This window comes from Trichomycterus rosablanca, chromosome 13 (genome assembly GCF_030014385.1).
Source record: "Trichomycterus rosablanca isolate fTriRos1 chromosome 13, fTriRos1.hap1, whole genome shotgun sequence".
NCBI lineage: Eukaryota > Metazoa > Chordata > Actinopteri > Siluriformes > Trichomycteridae > Trichomycterus > Trichomycterus rosablanca.
Window position 1 is genome coordinate 21011202 of NC_086000.1, and position 14568 is coordinate 21025769.

Below are 14568 nucleotides of genomic sequence, written 5' to 3' on the forward strand. Positions count from 1 at the left end.
GGCAAATTTGTATTTCAAATTAACCTGACTGCATGTCTTTGGACTGTGGAAACAAACCCACACAGACATGGGGAGAACATGCAAACCACACAGAAATAACCAGGGAATCAAATCGAAGACCTTCCTGCTGTGAGGCAACAGTGCTACCAATAAGCCATTTATTTACTGTTCCCATTTATTTTTTCAAGAACATAATACTGTTTTAACTTAAGAAATGCAAAAAGTACGAAAATTATTTGATTGATTACCCTAATTTTTTATTTTTTACCACTCTTAAAGAGCAAAATTCTAGCAGCTTGGCTTGTTTGATGGATTGTGACTATCCATCTTCCTCTTAATCACAACGTAGTGGTCTTCAATGGGGTTTTCATTGTATTTATGGTGTTGGATATGAAAGAAACTTGACCTGGTTATACTCTATTCATATACCATGATTGACTTGGCTGTGTGGCATGAAGCACTGTCCTGCTAAAAATACCTATCCTCAGAGTTAAGCAAGCTTGTCAGAGCAGAAGTAGTCAGTGGTAAAATATTTTTTTTTGTTGGTCTGCTGCTTGAGCTTATTTTTATGAACCGACATCTTTGAAATTTTAAGAACGGACCTTTAAGAAGGTGGTGGTACCTCCTCTGACCAGTCTGTGGCTTTAAGTACCCCATGCTGTTATGGAATTACTTTAACCCAGTCGACTGGACATAACAATCTGGCCTTTATTTAAGTCACTCAGTTTTTTATGTTGCCTATATCTCCTGTGTTGAACACTACAAGTCACTACCATAAGCCCAATATTTAATATATCCCAGGCTGTGACATGCACAGTTGTTAGGAAATAGCCCCTGGCATGCACATTTTGGGGGTGATCCTGATACACTATACATTAATATATATTTTTTTATTTTATTAGGATTTTAACATCATGTTTTACACACTTTGGTTACACTCATGACAGAAACGGTAGATACTCATTATATGAGATTCATCAGTTTAAGTTTAATGTCAAACACAGTCATGGACAATTTTGTATCTCCAATTCATCTCACTTGCACGTCTTTGGACTGTGGAAGGAAACCGAAGCTCCGGGAGGAAACCCATGCAGACACAGGGAGAACATGCAAACTCCACACAGAAAGGACCTGGACCACCCCATCTGGGGATCAAAACCAGGACTTTCTTGATGTGAGGCGACAGTGCTACCCACTGAACCACTGTGCCACCCCATACATGAATATAACACCTGGGTTTGATTTTCATCTCAAGTCAATGTCTGTGAGAAGTTTAGCCGGCCAACAAAGTATATGTGTGCTTACTACTAGAATTACATTTCTTTTTTAAAGACATAACAGTATGTGAATTTGCAACTCTAAATTTTCCTCCACATGTAAATAAATAATGAGTGTTGCCCTGCAATTGACATTCTATCTGGACATTCTAACAAAGTGGAAATACAGTAGATGAAATGTCTGCTGCAAACTGTTTAGTACTATGGGAGATAATGGTATAGTTTGTCATTTCGTGGAAATTATATGCCCCACTGATCGTTTAGTGTGGACTTAAAACAAGAAATATAAAGCAATTTAACAGGATGAGGTGCTACCTATGATGGAAACCCTATCTGCTAATTATATTGCCATATTCCACAATAATGACCCCAGACCATTTAAAAGTTGCATAATAAACCTGGATGTAAGTTAATAAGAACATCAATGACCTAACCGAAGGTCAACAATGTTCTGAACAGCAAACTACAATGCTGAACCTTTACCAGAAGTTTTAAAGAACAGGCCGTAAAGAATTTTTTCACTAAACGTATCTAAAGCATTTAGAACTTACAGTATATGACATTAAAGAAAGATTCTATACTGGATACAAATCAAACCATTCTCCATACTAGCTGTTTAATACTAATATTGTCGAGAATTTTCATTATTTTGTTAGTTTTTACTGTTGTAAGTTTTTGTTAAATATAATGCACACACTCTCCTCTCAACAAATCAGGTTACACAATGAAGTATTAAATATCCTTAAATTACATTTATTGGAAATTTGGAAAGCTGATAGGGACTAAAGCTGAGAAACCCTGGCACAGACACATTCATCCATGTATATAGGCGTCAGTGTTTTCATCTAGCTTTAATATCAAATGTTTTAGTTGTAACTAGTAAATTCAGACTAGTATAGGTCACTCTGACCTTTTCTTGCCAAGGTTTCTTTCCCCTCACATGAAATCAATATCACATATGGTAAACAGCATTATTTATTTTTGTTATTTATTAATTTTTTAACCATTTTACCGTTAATAGTACGGATTATGTCAGCATTCCTCCATCCTAATAAATGGAAGCTTTGGTCACATACTGTGAAAAATACACATTCATATACAGTGCACTTAAAAAGTCTGGCTGAGGGAAAGAAATGTATTCATTTAGTATTTTTTTACATTAGTGTACATATTAAGGCAAAAATAATGATCAGGAGTAAAAAAGGACAGATGAATTTAATTTGCTATAAAGTAATACAAAAAATGATTAGTCAGATTAAGATGATCAATAGTACTATGGAAACTAATACATGTACAAGGCTTGAATTGACCGTACAGTTTAATCATACAATTACCTTATCCTGAACACGACAACTGAGCATCATCCATATTAACGGATTATCCAAGCTAACGATTACAATAAGCAAAATAAACAAGTAGCAGGAAAACAATTAGACAGAAATGCAGGAAGGTAAATATGCTGATGAAGTGACTCCCATAAAAATGTCAATTAACAAGTTACAAGACGTGATTAGATGATGATGTAGTTGTGCTGTGTAGACTTGGGAAATCTTCCACAGTGGGCCAAGTAGCTTTAAGGGGGTAGAGGAGGGAGTATGTTGTCTCAGAGATACAAACAGTCATACGCTGTTCCTTTACAAACAGATCTCGGGTACACTCTCTCCTCCAGCCTCCATGTAAGACCGGACCAAACAGGGAAAACCCTAGTACACTTTAATCTAGAGTTTAAGTATCCCCTTTTAGAACAGCCAGGCAGCTTTGCAGCAACTGAAGATTACCCTTTAAAAACAAGAATGAACAGTAAATACTGTAACAATGTAAAATCATTTCCTAAAATCCTCACACACATCTGATGAAGTCATTGTGTGTATTTGTTAATTTTCTTGACTCTTTATTTAACTGATAAAAGTAAAATAAAAAGATTTTCAGTGTTTTCACTGATTAAATTTATTGTATTTTGTAAATATAAAAAACACTAAGAGTTTGATGCCCGCAACACATTCCAGAAAAGCTGGGACAGAGGTGTGTTTACCCCTGTGCTTTATCAGCATTCATATTGATGAGACTTTTTAATGGTTTAAAAAGTGAACCTACTTGTTGCAGTTTTGCAAGTGGAACTTTTGTCCATTCTTGCTTGATACAAGACTAGCTGCACCATACATTTTATTTTCTTTTTTTTCTTCTAATTTTTTCCTCCCAAAGGTTTGATCAAGGGAGCTAATACCACCTAAAACCTGATAAATGTTTCAGCACAGCAATTCATTGGCCGTCGACACCTAGAAACACTAGGTACAAGACACTAATTAAAAAAGACACCACACACTTTCCTATTTACTTACTTACACCTAGGGGCAATTTAAAGCGGCCAACCCCCCTTTGTGATTGAAAAGCCAGAGTACCAGAAGGAAACCAACAAAGAAAAAACATGCCAAAATTCATGGTCAAGTCAAGTCCACAAGCTCCTTTGCTTAAAAAAATGAAATAGTTTGTTTGATTTGTCCTGAAAATTCAAGATATTAATTTATATTTACAGACCTGATTTTGTTTCACAAATGCCACAACACTTACATAGTGATTGTCTGCACAAAACATTATTTGCTAATGTAGCAAAATGTTTTCATCCATGACACTTGCAGTTACATCACTGCCAAATAAACTTCTGTTCCATTGCAATCACAGACACTTCTTTCATAAAACAGTTACCTTCGCATGTTTGAGTTCAAGCTCAGCTAGTTCGACCAGGTTCTTCCTGAATGCTGCTACTCTTCTTGTTTTAAAATCTATTAGTTCTGTTGTGGTTTAAAAACATGAATCAGTTGCATTAGTAAATGCTAATTCACAATGACAGCATAATCTTTTGCGAACACAATGCTGTTTACATGTAAACCTAAAACTATTACAAGTTAATACATGTTTAATGAACACAAAACACCAAATACCAATGAATACCTTGTTTAGCTGATTCAGAGATTTTCTCAAATTTCTGGCAGCACACTTGCTGGGTGGTTTCTGCTTGAAGGACATCTTTGTTTTTGGCCCTGGCTTTGTCCAAGGCTTTGTTGGCATTCTCGTAGTCAACTAATGCCCTTCCTCGTCTGTACAGAAGGTCCTGAAGGGCAGAGAGTGCATTTCTTAGAATTATCTAACACATACACAAAACTAACAACCAAAAGCAAACAAGCCAACCTATTATTAAAACGCTGGGATATTGAACCGTGCATACTGCAGGAACTTGCATTTTCTTTGTTAACAAGGAAATTATTGAAAATTATTATTATAAGCATCCATAAATGTTGCTGGTTTATTGTGGACATGGATAATTTGTCTAATTTGTGTACAGTGAAGTAAAAAGTACCCCCCCTGCATTGCATTCTTGCCAACTATCTTAATGATTTTAGATTACTTAAACGAAAGAAAAACACCAACAGTTATCCAACAACCCATTTCAAATTTATGTTCTCTTTTAACATTTAACCTCAAAAATGTATTGTTTAAAGCATTTACCTGACCTTTAGTAGCAAGCTAAACATTATTTACGATTTAATATAATTATTATTAAATATAACGTTAAACATAAAGCATACATTTTTCACCAGTTAATGGAAGGTTTAGGAAATCCACCTCTTTACAGTAGCACAATGGTGTGTACATACTGTGGGTTACCTGTAACTCTGTTGTAAAAGAAAAGGTTTGTGTCAGACAAAATCTGTCCAAGGGATGAACTTTGATACTCCAGGATTATTTAATTAGGCATTGTTGTATAGAAAGTTATGGAGGGTTATATTAAATACATTTTATACATGATGCATCTCTGACAGCCAGTAAAAAAATGAATGCAGCTAAAGAAATCAATAAAATTGAAGTCTTATGACTGCGCCATTAAGTAAGTTTGGCTGTTCCTTAGCATGAACTCCACCAGTGTGTGGTTCAGGATGCAGCCAGGGGTGCTCTACTATGTTTTATTGTTGGATTGTTTAGCTTTGGATAAGTTTTATTTTTTTTATCTTTCTTTCCACTAATATAATCAACCACAGCCCTGCCATTCATTAGCTTTATCACTGTGATGAGCAAATATTTCCAGTCTAATGATAACAAAGCTCCGTTTGTACACATTACTATACCTTGGTACAGCATGTTTGTATAAGGTTCATGGTCATAATAATTATTTAATAGATGCTAAAAATTCCCTGTGAATTTAGCCTAGGGGTCAGATCACATACCTTAGCAGCTTGTGACTCCCTGAGGTAATACTTCAACAAGTCGGCAAGTTTTAAGTCCTCATCAGCAGCAACTCGTGCCTCAATTTTCTACACAGGAAACAGATAGGATGAGTTCAAATGACAGGAAGCAAATAGGTGACCCTATGAACCCCGGAAAATCTTTCTTCATTTGACTTACAGTGAACTAAGCAGAGCATTTGCTACACACATATTTACACATTAAGACAACAGTTTGGACAGTGCTGCTCTTCTAAAGAGTTGATATTGATTATAATGCTCTTATAATGTGTTCAATTAAAATGTACGTACCCGTGTTTTCTCAAAAAGCTCAGAAACTTTTAAGAAGAATCTAAAAATACAATAAACATACAATAAAAAAATAACCATGCAAAAAATAGATAAATTAATGGCTATGTTGTATAATTGTGTTTAATAAATGTTAATTTATAGTAAACACAAAGAGCTTATGATAAGTTAAATGGAAATAGAAAAGACACATACTTGCACATATCTGTTGAGTCCTGGGTCCCTAAAGTGTACAGTGTGGAAGCAATTCTGTTGATGTCATCAGCAGCACCTTAAAAAAGAACTTCTGTTATATCTTTAACAGAACACATACTCATTCACTATCAAACTGCTCTAAAAACCCAGCCAGTGTGTATTCATGCATTAACCCAAACATCCTTGTATATAACCATATAAACCATACAATGTTAAAATTATGTAGAACCCTGACCATGAGCTTGTTGGATATTCCATTCAAAAAGCTTTAGGCATTAATGCAGAGTGAAACTGTTTCACATGAACTACATATTATACCAACTGTACTGACACTGATGGTAAAGGAGTTTGCTATGGCTCTCTAGCTTTTTCACAGGTGACCAGCAGGTAGTGAATGTGTTCACGTATCACTCTGGTTTCCTTTCACCTCTCCAAACAAGCAAGTATTGGACTAAATAATCTTATATTCACCCAAATGTGACAAAGTAAATTAATAGGCTAGTGTCCTGTAATGGATAAGGCCACTTGCCAGTGTTTCTAGGTCGAAAATGGACAAATTACAAAATAATGACACATTTTATTTTACTTTACCAGAAAGTAGGAGTCACTGCTGGAGCAGAAATGAGGTTATAACACATTCAGCCTTTCCTCCCTCAGGCATGGTTAACTGCGAGAGCCAAGCAGGCTGGTGCCACTACCAAGGCTCAAGCCCAACACTCTGTTTGTGCCCCACTAAACTTTTTACTAATATCACTTAGTATGAATGAAGATGGATCTTGATGAAGATCCTTGTGGGTTCAGCACCACCAAGAAACTATGGGTGTGAGGCAGAAATAAAATTTGTACAGGGTGTCAATCAATTACAGGGCAGCACACATTCAGCTTTTTATTCACTCACTAACATCTAAGTGCTGCTTAGAATGGTCAATTAATTGCTTGCATGAATATAAAGGGTGACAAAGTTCCAGGAGGAAAGCCACACACACACAGCAAAACCGGTCACCTAACAGATATGAATATCAAACCCAGGTAGCCGGAACGCATGTTGCTGTGAGGTATTCACTCTATTAATTGTGCCACCTAGTAATTAAAAATGAATTGATTAATAAATGTTACATTTTTATTTATAAATAATTTTCGATTTAATGAATGTGTTTTCAGAAATGTTCTATTAAAAATAAGTGTTACAACATGAAACAAAAATGTTGTGCTTTTGTTTTATTGTAAATAAAGACCTTCCCTTAGAGTTACGAGAAGTAAATAGAAACATACTTTTGTGAGTCCTGATCATTCTGTCAGCCTTCATGGAGGAATCTTTGACACGGTTGTGGTACTCTAAGAGGAATGTCTTCTCATGTTCAAAGAAGTCGTCTACATCCTGCATTCAAACAGAAATAGGATTAGTATTAAAATAATTCATTAGCATTCTCCCAGTATAATAAAGTCCCTACCCCATAAAGCATGCTAATCCATGTCTATTAAAGCATTACAAGCTTTTCATAATTATGCTATAAGGCTTTGTAAATCATTTCCTTTAACCTCACAACTCAAATCACATGATCCTCACATAACCCACCTTCACTCCTGCCACAAGTACTCCGTCTGCTGACTTTACAACATTTTTGAAGAAGTCCTCTAGTTTCTCTTTCTTGTTTTTGCCTCGTACACTCAGCTAACATTGCAAAAAATGGGGAATAAGAGTACAAGAAAATGATGAGGTTTGCCAAGTGTGGGTTTTCACAAGATGAAAATCATGCAGGGAAAGACCCACCTGCAACTAAAATATTTAAACGATTGGCAGAAGAGAGAAGAAAATGTATTCTGAGTTACCCACAGGCCAGGAAATGTGCTGCCAAAAATCACACACTTACATCTTGGTTGTACTCTAGGAAAACATGGAAATTTAGGTCTTTTCGAAGAACAGGATGGGCAGCAACACGACACAGGAAAACCTCATGCATTGCCACGGTTTTCTTGAAGATGGCCAAGTATTCACTGCAACACAATATGCATTACCTAATATGAAGCAATACTAAAACTGGGGAAACCATTTAGCCAAGCCATTAAGTGAAAGTGACTTACGCCTCAAGCTCCTGTTTCATCTTAGTGAACTCCTCCTTGGTCATGGAGCCTTCACCTTCACCCAGCTTCTGTAGCTTCTCTCGCGAAGCATCAAAGTCTGGTCTTGGCGGAGCAGGCGGGATCTGGCAAAAATGCAACACTTTAGCAGTCAAGTAAAATTCATGTGCTCTAACGTTTTTATTCTTACGAAGCACTCAAACAAACTATGTCAGTGTTTAGTTCAGTGTCATTCTGCAAATACAAAAAGCAGTTGTGCACATACTGTGGCTGCATCTAACAGTAAATACCATGAATAATTCACATGAGTGATGGAAATGCAAAATGCCTTTCAGTGCCAAGAACTCAGGGCCCAAAGTACATTTTAGACATACAGCTAATAAATCAGACAGCAACAGAGTATTTCAGAGTGTAGTGGCATAATAGTGGGCAGATAATTCCCAGTGCCACTCCACTGATTTTCTTCACTCTAGATAGATAGATAGATTCTTTATTGATCCTTTGCAGGAAATTTCTTTGTTACAGTAGCTCAGACAACAGTCAACAACAACTTCTTGTATACATACAACATTAACTTACAGTGCAAAAACAAGCAATAAGATAAAAATGTACAGTATGGTACTATATACATGTAAACTTTTTATGGTGCATGCATAGCATACAGAAGTAAGTATTTCTTATAAATGATTTATTTGAATTATTGTGAACTGTTAAACAGTCTGATAGCAGTTATAAGAAAGGATTTTCTGTAACGTTCAGTCCTGTATTTAGGAGGAATCAGTCTGTGACTGAAGGTGCTCTGTCGAAACACCTCCAGGGAGTGAAGTGGGTGTGAATGGTTTTTGATAATTGAGTTAAGCTTTGTGAGCATTCTTAACTCTGCTACCTGCTGAACTGAGTCCTGTTCAGACCCCACTATGGAGCTGGCCTTTTTGATCTGTTTGTTTATTCGGTTTGTGTCCATTGTTCTAGCACTCTCACCCCAGCAAACCACTCCAAAGAAAAGAGGGCCTGCTGATGTTAAAAGATTTCAGCCTTCTTAAGAAGTACAGTCTGCTCTGCCCCTTTTTGTACACCGTCTCCATGTGTGTAGACCAGTCCAGCTTGTTGTCCAGCTGAACTCCAAGGTACCTGTAGCTGGGTACAAGTTCCACCTCAGTTCCTAGGATAGTAACTGGCTCAGGATCCCTCCTCCTCCTTCTAAAGTCCACCACCATTTCTTTGGTTTTTGTGATGTTTAGTTGTAGGTGGTTGTTGCTACACCAGTCCAAAAAGTCTTTAACCGTGCCCCTGTATTCCTGCTCACATCCTGCCTTAATACAACCCACGACTGCTGAATCGTCTGAAAACTTCTGGAGAAAACAGTTGTCTGAGTTATATTGAAAGTCCGATGTATACAGCGTAAACAGGAAAGGCGACAGGACTGTTCCTTGTGGGGCCCCCATACTGCTCAAGGTTTTAACAGAGACACAGTTTTTAAGTCGCACAAACTGTGGTCTAGAAGATAGATAGTCCAAAACCCAGGAGACTAGAGCTGGTTCCACATTCATCTTCAACATCTTTTCACCTAGCAGTGCAGGTTGAATAGTATTGAAGGCACATGAAAAGTCGAAAAACATAATCCTCACAGTAGCGTCCACACTGTCCAGATGAGCATGAGCCCTCTGTAACATGTAGATGAGAGCATCATCCACGCCGATGTTTTGTTGGTAGGCGAACTGTAGAGGATCCATGTGTTCCTTCACTCTGGGTCTGATGTGAGCAAGGACTAGTCTCTCTAGCGACTTCATAACATGTGAAGTAAGGGCGACAGGCCTGTAGTCGTTGGGGTTTGTTGGGTGTTTCTTTTTGGGAACAGGAACCAAGCAGGAAGTTTTCCACAGAGTGGGGATCCTCTGTAGACGCAAGCTCAGGTTGAAAAGGTGTGTGAAAATGCCACAAAGCTGACTGGAACAAATCCTCAACAGCCTGGGGCAGATATTACTCTATCAAATTATACAGTGTTGTTGCCCACACACAATATAAAAAAGTAAATAATATTTTGTCTTTTATTCTTAAAGGGACATTTAAGGATTGAATTGAATGTGCATGGTGCCTGAACAGACTAATCACGGTTCTTTTAGACCAAAAACACATAGTAGAGCCTTTAACTACTCTCAGACCACTTGTGAAAGATGGTCTCAGTCTTATACCAAGCAAACTGAAGTGTAATTTAAGTAAATTCGTCATTCAAGTCTAAGCGAAAAGCAGAAATTGGACCAAACATTATAGGTTGTGGGTGTTATTATTCAACATGAGTTGGCCAAACCATTAATTTACCATTAATATTGGATAGCAACAAGACATTATACCACACAAATGCTCTTACATTTTGAGTTTTCCGTTATTTATTTATTATTTTAGTTAGTAATATTAAGTTAGTGTTAAGTCCTGATTTAATTTATATCTATTTGATTTATATCCTTGCAAACAGATTCGTTTATATTTTCCAGAGCAACTAATGCAAGATATCCATGGTCATTTTGATATGAACAATTACGATAGGTTTCTTAACACAAATCCTTGAGATTTGTACCACTCCCAAAGGAAACACTGGTCAGTGTGTGCTGCCTTTACACCACTTTACAGACAAGTAACTAAAGATCATCAACAGTTTAGCAAACCCCTTTTATTATTAAACACTTTATTATATTTAGACAGGCATGGAAACATATTTTAACAGTCCAACTATACAAAAATTTATTTATCTAAACCAAAACAGTGTTATTGTACTTTTAATCACATTTTGCAAGATATATATTATATTTTCATCAAATGGTATCACAATGCAGCTTTCATCATTGGGCTCAAATCTCCTAAAGGATTGCAGAGTACACACTGTTCAAAAATCTCTATTTATTGATTGCAAATTATTCTACAATCATGTGCATTTAAACAAGCACAGTCATTCTACATTATGAACACCCTCAAATATAATTCAATAACAGGACAATAACAAGCCAAACTTAGCAATGGTCAAAAAAGTCATACACTTTTTTGTTTAAATGCTCTGAAAGGATGGCTTTTGGCGGAAGGAAGACCCAAGAGATCAATGTATGGACAGACAAAGAGACAAAGCTATAGACAAAACACAGACAGACAGACAAATGTATGTGTTCACTGGCAAGTTCCTCTAAAAGAGCGAGTAAAGCCAGGCTCCCTTACTTATTTACTCATTCTTTATTAGTTGTTTATTGTCCTACTTTTAGGAAAATCATTATTACATTTTACATACATTTATGCTTTACCTTTAAATTAGTTTTTGTATGACCCTTTCTTTAGCATAAGTCAGGCTACTGGAGCAACCTTTTTACTTAAGATAATGCTCCCATGTTATTAAGTTCTAATTTAAATAAATAAGCTCATCCTTACTGAGTTTAATTAATTTTTACATTAATTTCAGGTTTTATAAAGCCTAACTTACACATCACTTTTACTGTCTGATCACATCTTTTCTTTTCTACATTCGGGGGGTGACTAATGGATTGGCACCCTGTATAGGGTATTTCTGCCTCGCGCCCCTGAATTGGACCCATTGCAACCCTGACCAGGATAAAGCGGCTGATAAAAATGAAATTACAATGTATGTGATTTCTGTACTCACAATGAAACCAGCATACTCCTCATTCTCTACAAAGGAGTCATGAAGCCAGATGAACTCTTCATGTTGTCTTACTACAGAGAACTCGTTCTGCTTAAAGTTGGGTAGAGTGCTCTAAAACATTAATAAAAACTGCATGTTATTACACATCATTAGGAGAATTTGACCAAATTTGTGAATTAAATATACAGTATGCTAGGTACATACCCCTCACAAAATCACAAAAAAATTTGTTTAATAATACTGAGCGCATTGTAATTTGCATTTGTTGTTTGAATATCATTTGCATACCTTTGTGTGGACAGTGAACTTCACTTTGTCTCTCTCACTAAGAGCATCTGAAATGTCCACTTGTAGTGTAGCATCAGTCTGGAGGTCCACATTAACGGCCCTTGGCTGTAAGGCATTCAAATAGCAAAATATTGATTTTTTTTTAAAAGGTGCTGTTCAGAAAAATCTAAACTGAATTTAAAGTCATACAAAAATTCTACTGATGGTAAATGATTGTGATACTAGTAGAATATACACTTCCCATGCTATTGTTATCCTCTGATACCAGTTCAAGGTTCTAATACACTTCCCATAATGTGGGTTCTCCTGCTTCTTCTTTTCTTAATCTTTTGCTTAAACAATTAACCTTTCTGTTGCAGTGAATAGTATCATCTTGACAACCCTGAGACTGCTGACAATATTTTGAGTTGTTGCATGCTAGCTAAATCCAGCTCATGGTAATTCTATGTGATTTTTTAGCATCATACAGTTCACCTTTCCAAAACAGGTGGTTTCACTAACCCATTAAAGAGATATCACACATCCACATTCTCGACAAACAGTAAAAATGTTAGTGACATTTTAGTATATGTGGCACTAGTAGGAGTGTATGAGACTGAGGTTTTCAAACACCTCAGCATCTCAAAAAATCCCCACTTCCCTTGCCCTCCGACTAGAGGATGGCTTTGACAGACTGTAAACAGAAAAAGCACCGGTCAAATGTACCTTTTCTTTGCAAAATTCTGTATTTACTTTATACAGGTCACAACAACAAAACACTTTAGCTCCTAGAATATGATTTGTGGTAAAAGAAAGAGATACCTTTGAATTATAATACAGTAAATTAATTATTATGAGTCCACTGTCTATGCTGCATGCTTTCCTCATACAAATAACCATGTCTCCATACAGTGAGACAGTCAGGGGATATTTGCTCTTATTTTAAATGTGACATTCCAAAATTGAAAAAAGCAACAAAAAAAAAGTCAATTTCCAACATTAAAATTCATATGTTCAGCGGCTATGTCACCATGGAAAGTCTGTACAGCTAACTGAAAGCATTCATCATATATACAAATGGAACTTTTTATTTTGAATGTAGCTCTTTAAATGGCTTAATTATTTGTTAATTTTAAAAAACATATAAATTAAAATACTGGCTTAATTAGTAACAAATTACACTTGACATATTTTATGATGAATTTTATGATGATTTTGACTCATGACAGATCACTCACATGAACATGGGACATGGGAAGTGATCTTACAACATTCCATCATTATGGCATTAATATTAAAGGTTTATTTTATTTTACGAGTAAGCCTGCAGTAAGACTTTTTGGATGTCAGTCCCAGATTAGTGTCTGTATTGGAAGAACCACAGAATTATAGTTTTACTATAGGATTGGTTGGCGGCACGTTGGCTCGGTGGGTAGCACTGTAGCCTCACAGCAAGAAGGTCCTGGGTTCGATCCCCAGGTGGGGTGGTCCGGGCCCTTTCTGTGTGGAGTTTGCATGTTCTCCCCGTGTCTGCGTGGGTTTCCTCCGGGTGCTCCGGTTTCCTCCCACAGTCCAAAGATGTGCAAGTGAGGTGACTTGGAGACACTAAATTGTCCAAGACTGTTTTTGATATAACCTTGTGAACTGATGAATCTTGTGTAATGAGTAACTACCGTTCCTGTCATGAATGAAACCAAAAGTGTAAAACATGACGTTAAAATCCTAATAAACAAACAAACTATAGGATTTACTGGAACGTATGTAAAACGTATATGAGATGAGGACATTCATAACAAAAACAAGAACTACAGACAGCAAAAGCTAAAAAAATAGCTTTTAGTGTTTTAATAATATTTTTACATAAAAAATGATGCTCTTATTACAATGTATTGTTCTGTGGCTCTTCCACACTATGTTCGTGTTATGTGGCTCTTAAGTTACTTGTGTCTGACAACACTGTTCAATACATTCTTAAAGGTCCAGTAGCTGTGACATTGGCTCTGGCACCGTCAGGCTGGAGACCTTATCTGGTTATATTCAAGTTATAATCTAGAAGCTCATGCAAACTAAAACAAATATGCTGCTAAATGTCGCACTTCTGCTGTTATTAATGGTTTTCTCCAAATAGTTTTTCTCCCCAAGCGTTTGTTACACAGTTAGCAACAGCCAGCAGGAAGTCAAATGACTCTCAGCAGCACCTGGCTAATAGCCTGTGGCAGTCAGGGACATTGACCATAACTGCACGTGATCGACACTACTAATCTCAAAAACAACCAGTGATCACAGTACATAATGAAACAATGATCCAGCAAATCCAACAGAATATCCAAATCAAACAACAATAAAACTTACCCCTCTGTCTTCCTCCGAAAGGAAATCGGGACCATCGTCCAGCCCTTCTTGCTGTCAAGCAGAAAAGACAAGAAAGATAAAATGCAATGCTTAGACATTAAATCGGCTGTATAAGTCCGGCTAAAGCCACACTGCGTTCATAACAGATAGCAGGTTAAAGGAAGAGCTAAGGAAAAACCCACCATCATGGCTGCTGCTGTTACGGGTGGAGCACTGATCCTGTGAGCGG

General features: G+C 36.7%; 1 protein-coding gene across 1 annotated transcript; it reads right to left on the reverse strand.

The window, feature by feature from the left end:
• Positions 1–2004: 2004 nt before the first annotated feature.
• On the reverse strand, positions 2005–14568 carry snx6 (sorting nexin 6). Its single transcript, XM_063007404.1, has 14 exons — positions 14522–14568; positions 14340–14390; positions 12009–12113; positions 11721–11831; positions 8081–8202; positions 7870–7993; positions 7575–7670; positions 7271–7376; positions 5999–6074; positions 5807–5846; positions 5498–5584; positions 4227–4386; positions 3981–4066; positions 2005–3056 (listed from the first exon to the last, which is right to left on the reverse strand). Exons 1-14 carry the CDS (start codon positions 14525–14527, stop codon positions 3003–3005), a joined length of 1224 nt encoding a protein of 407 aa, XP_062863474.1. The 5' UTR covers positions 14528–14568; the 3' UTR covers positions 2005–3002.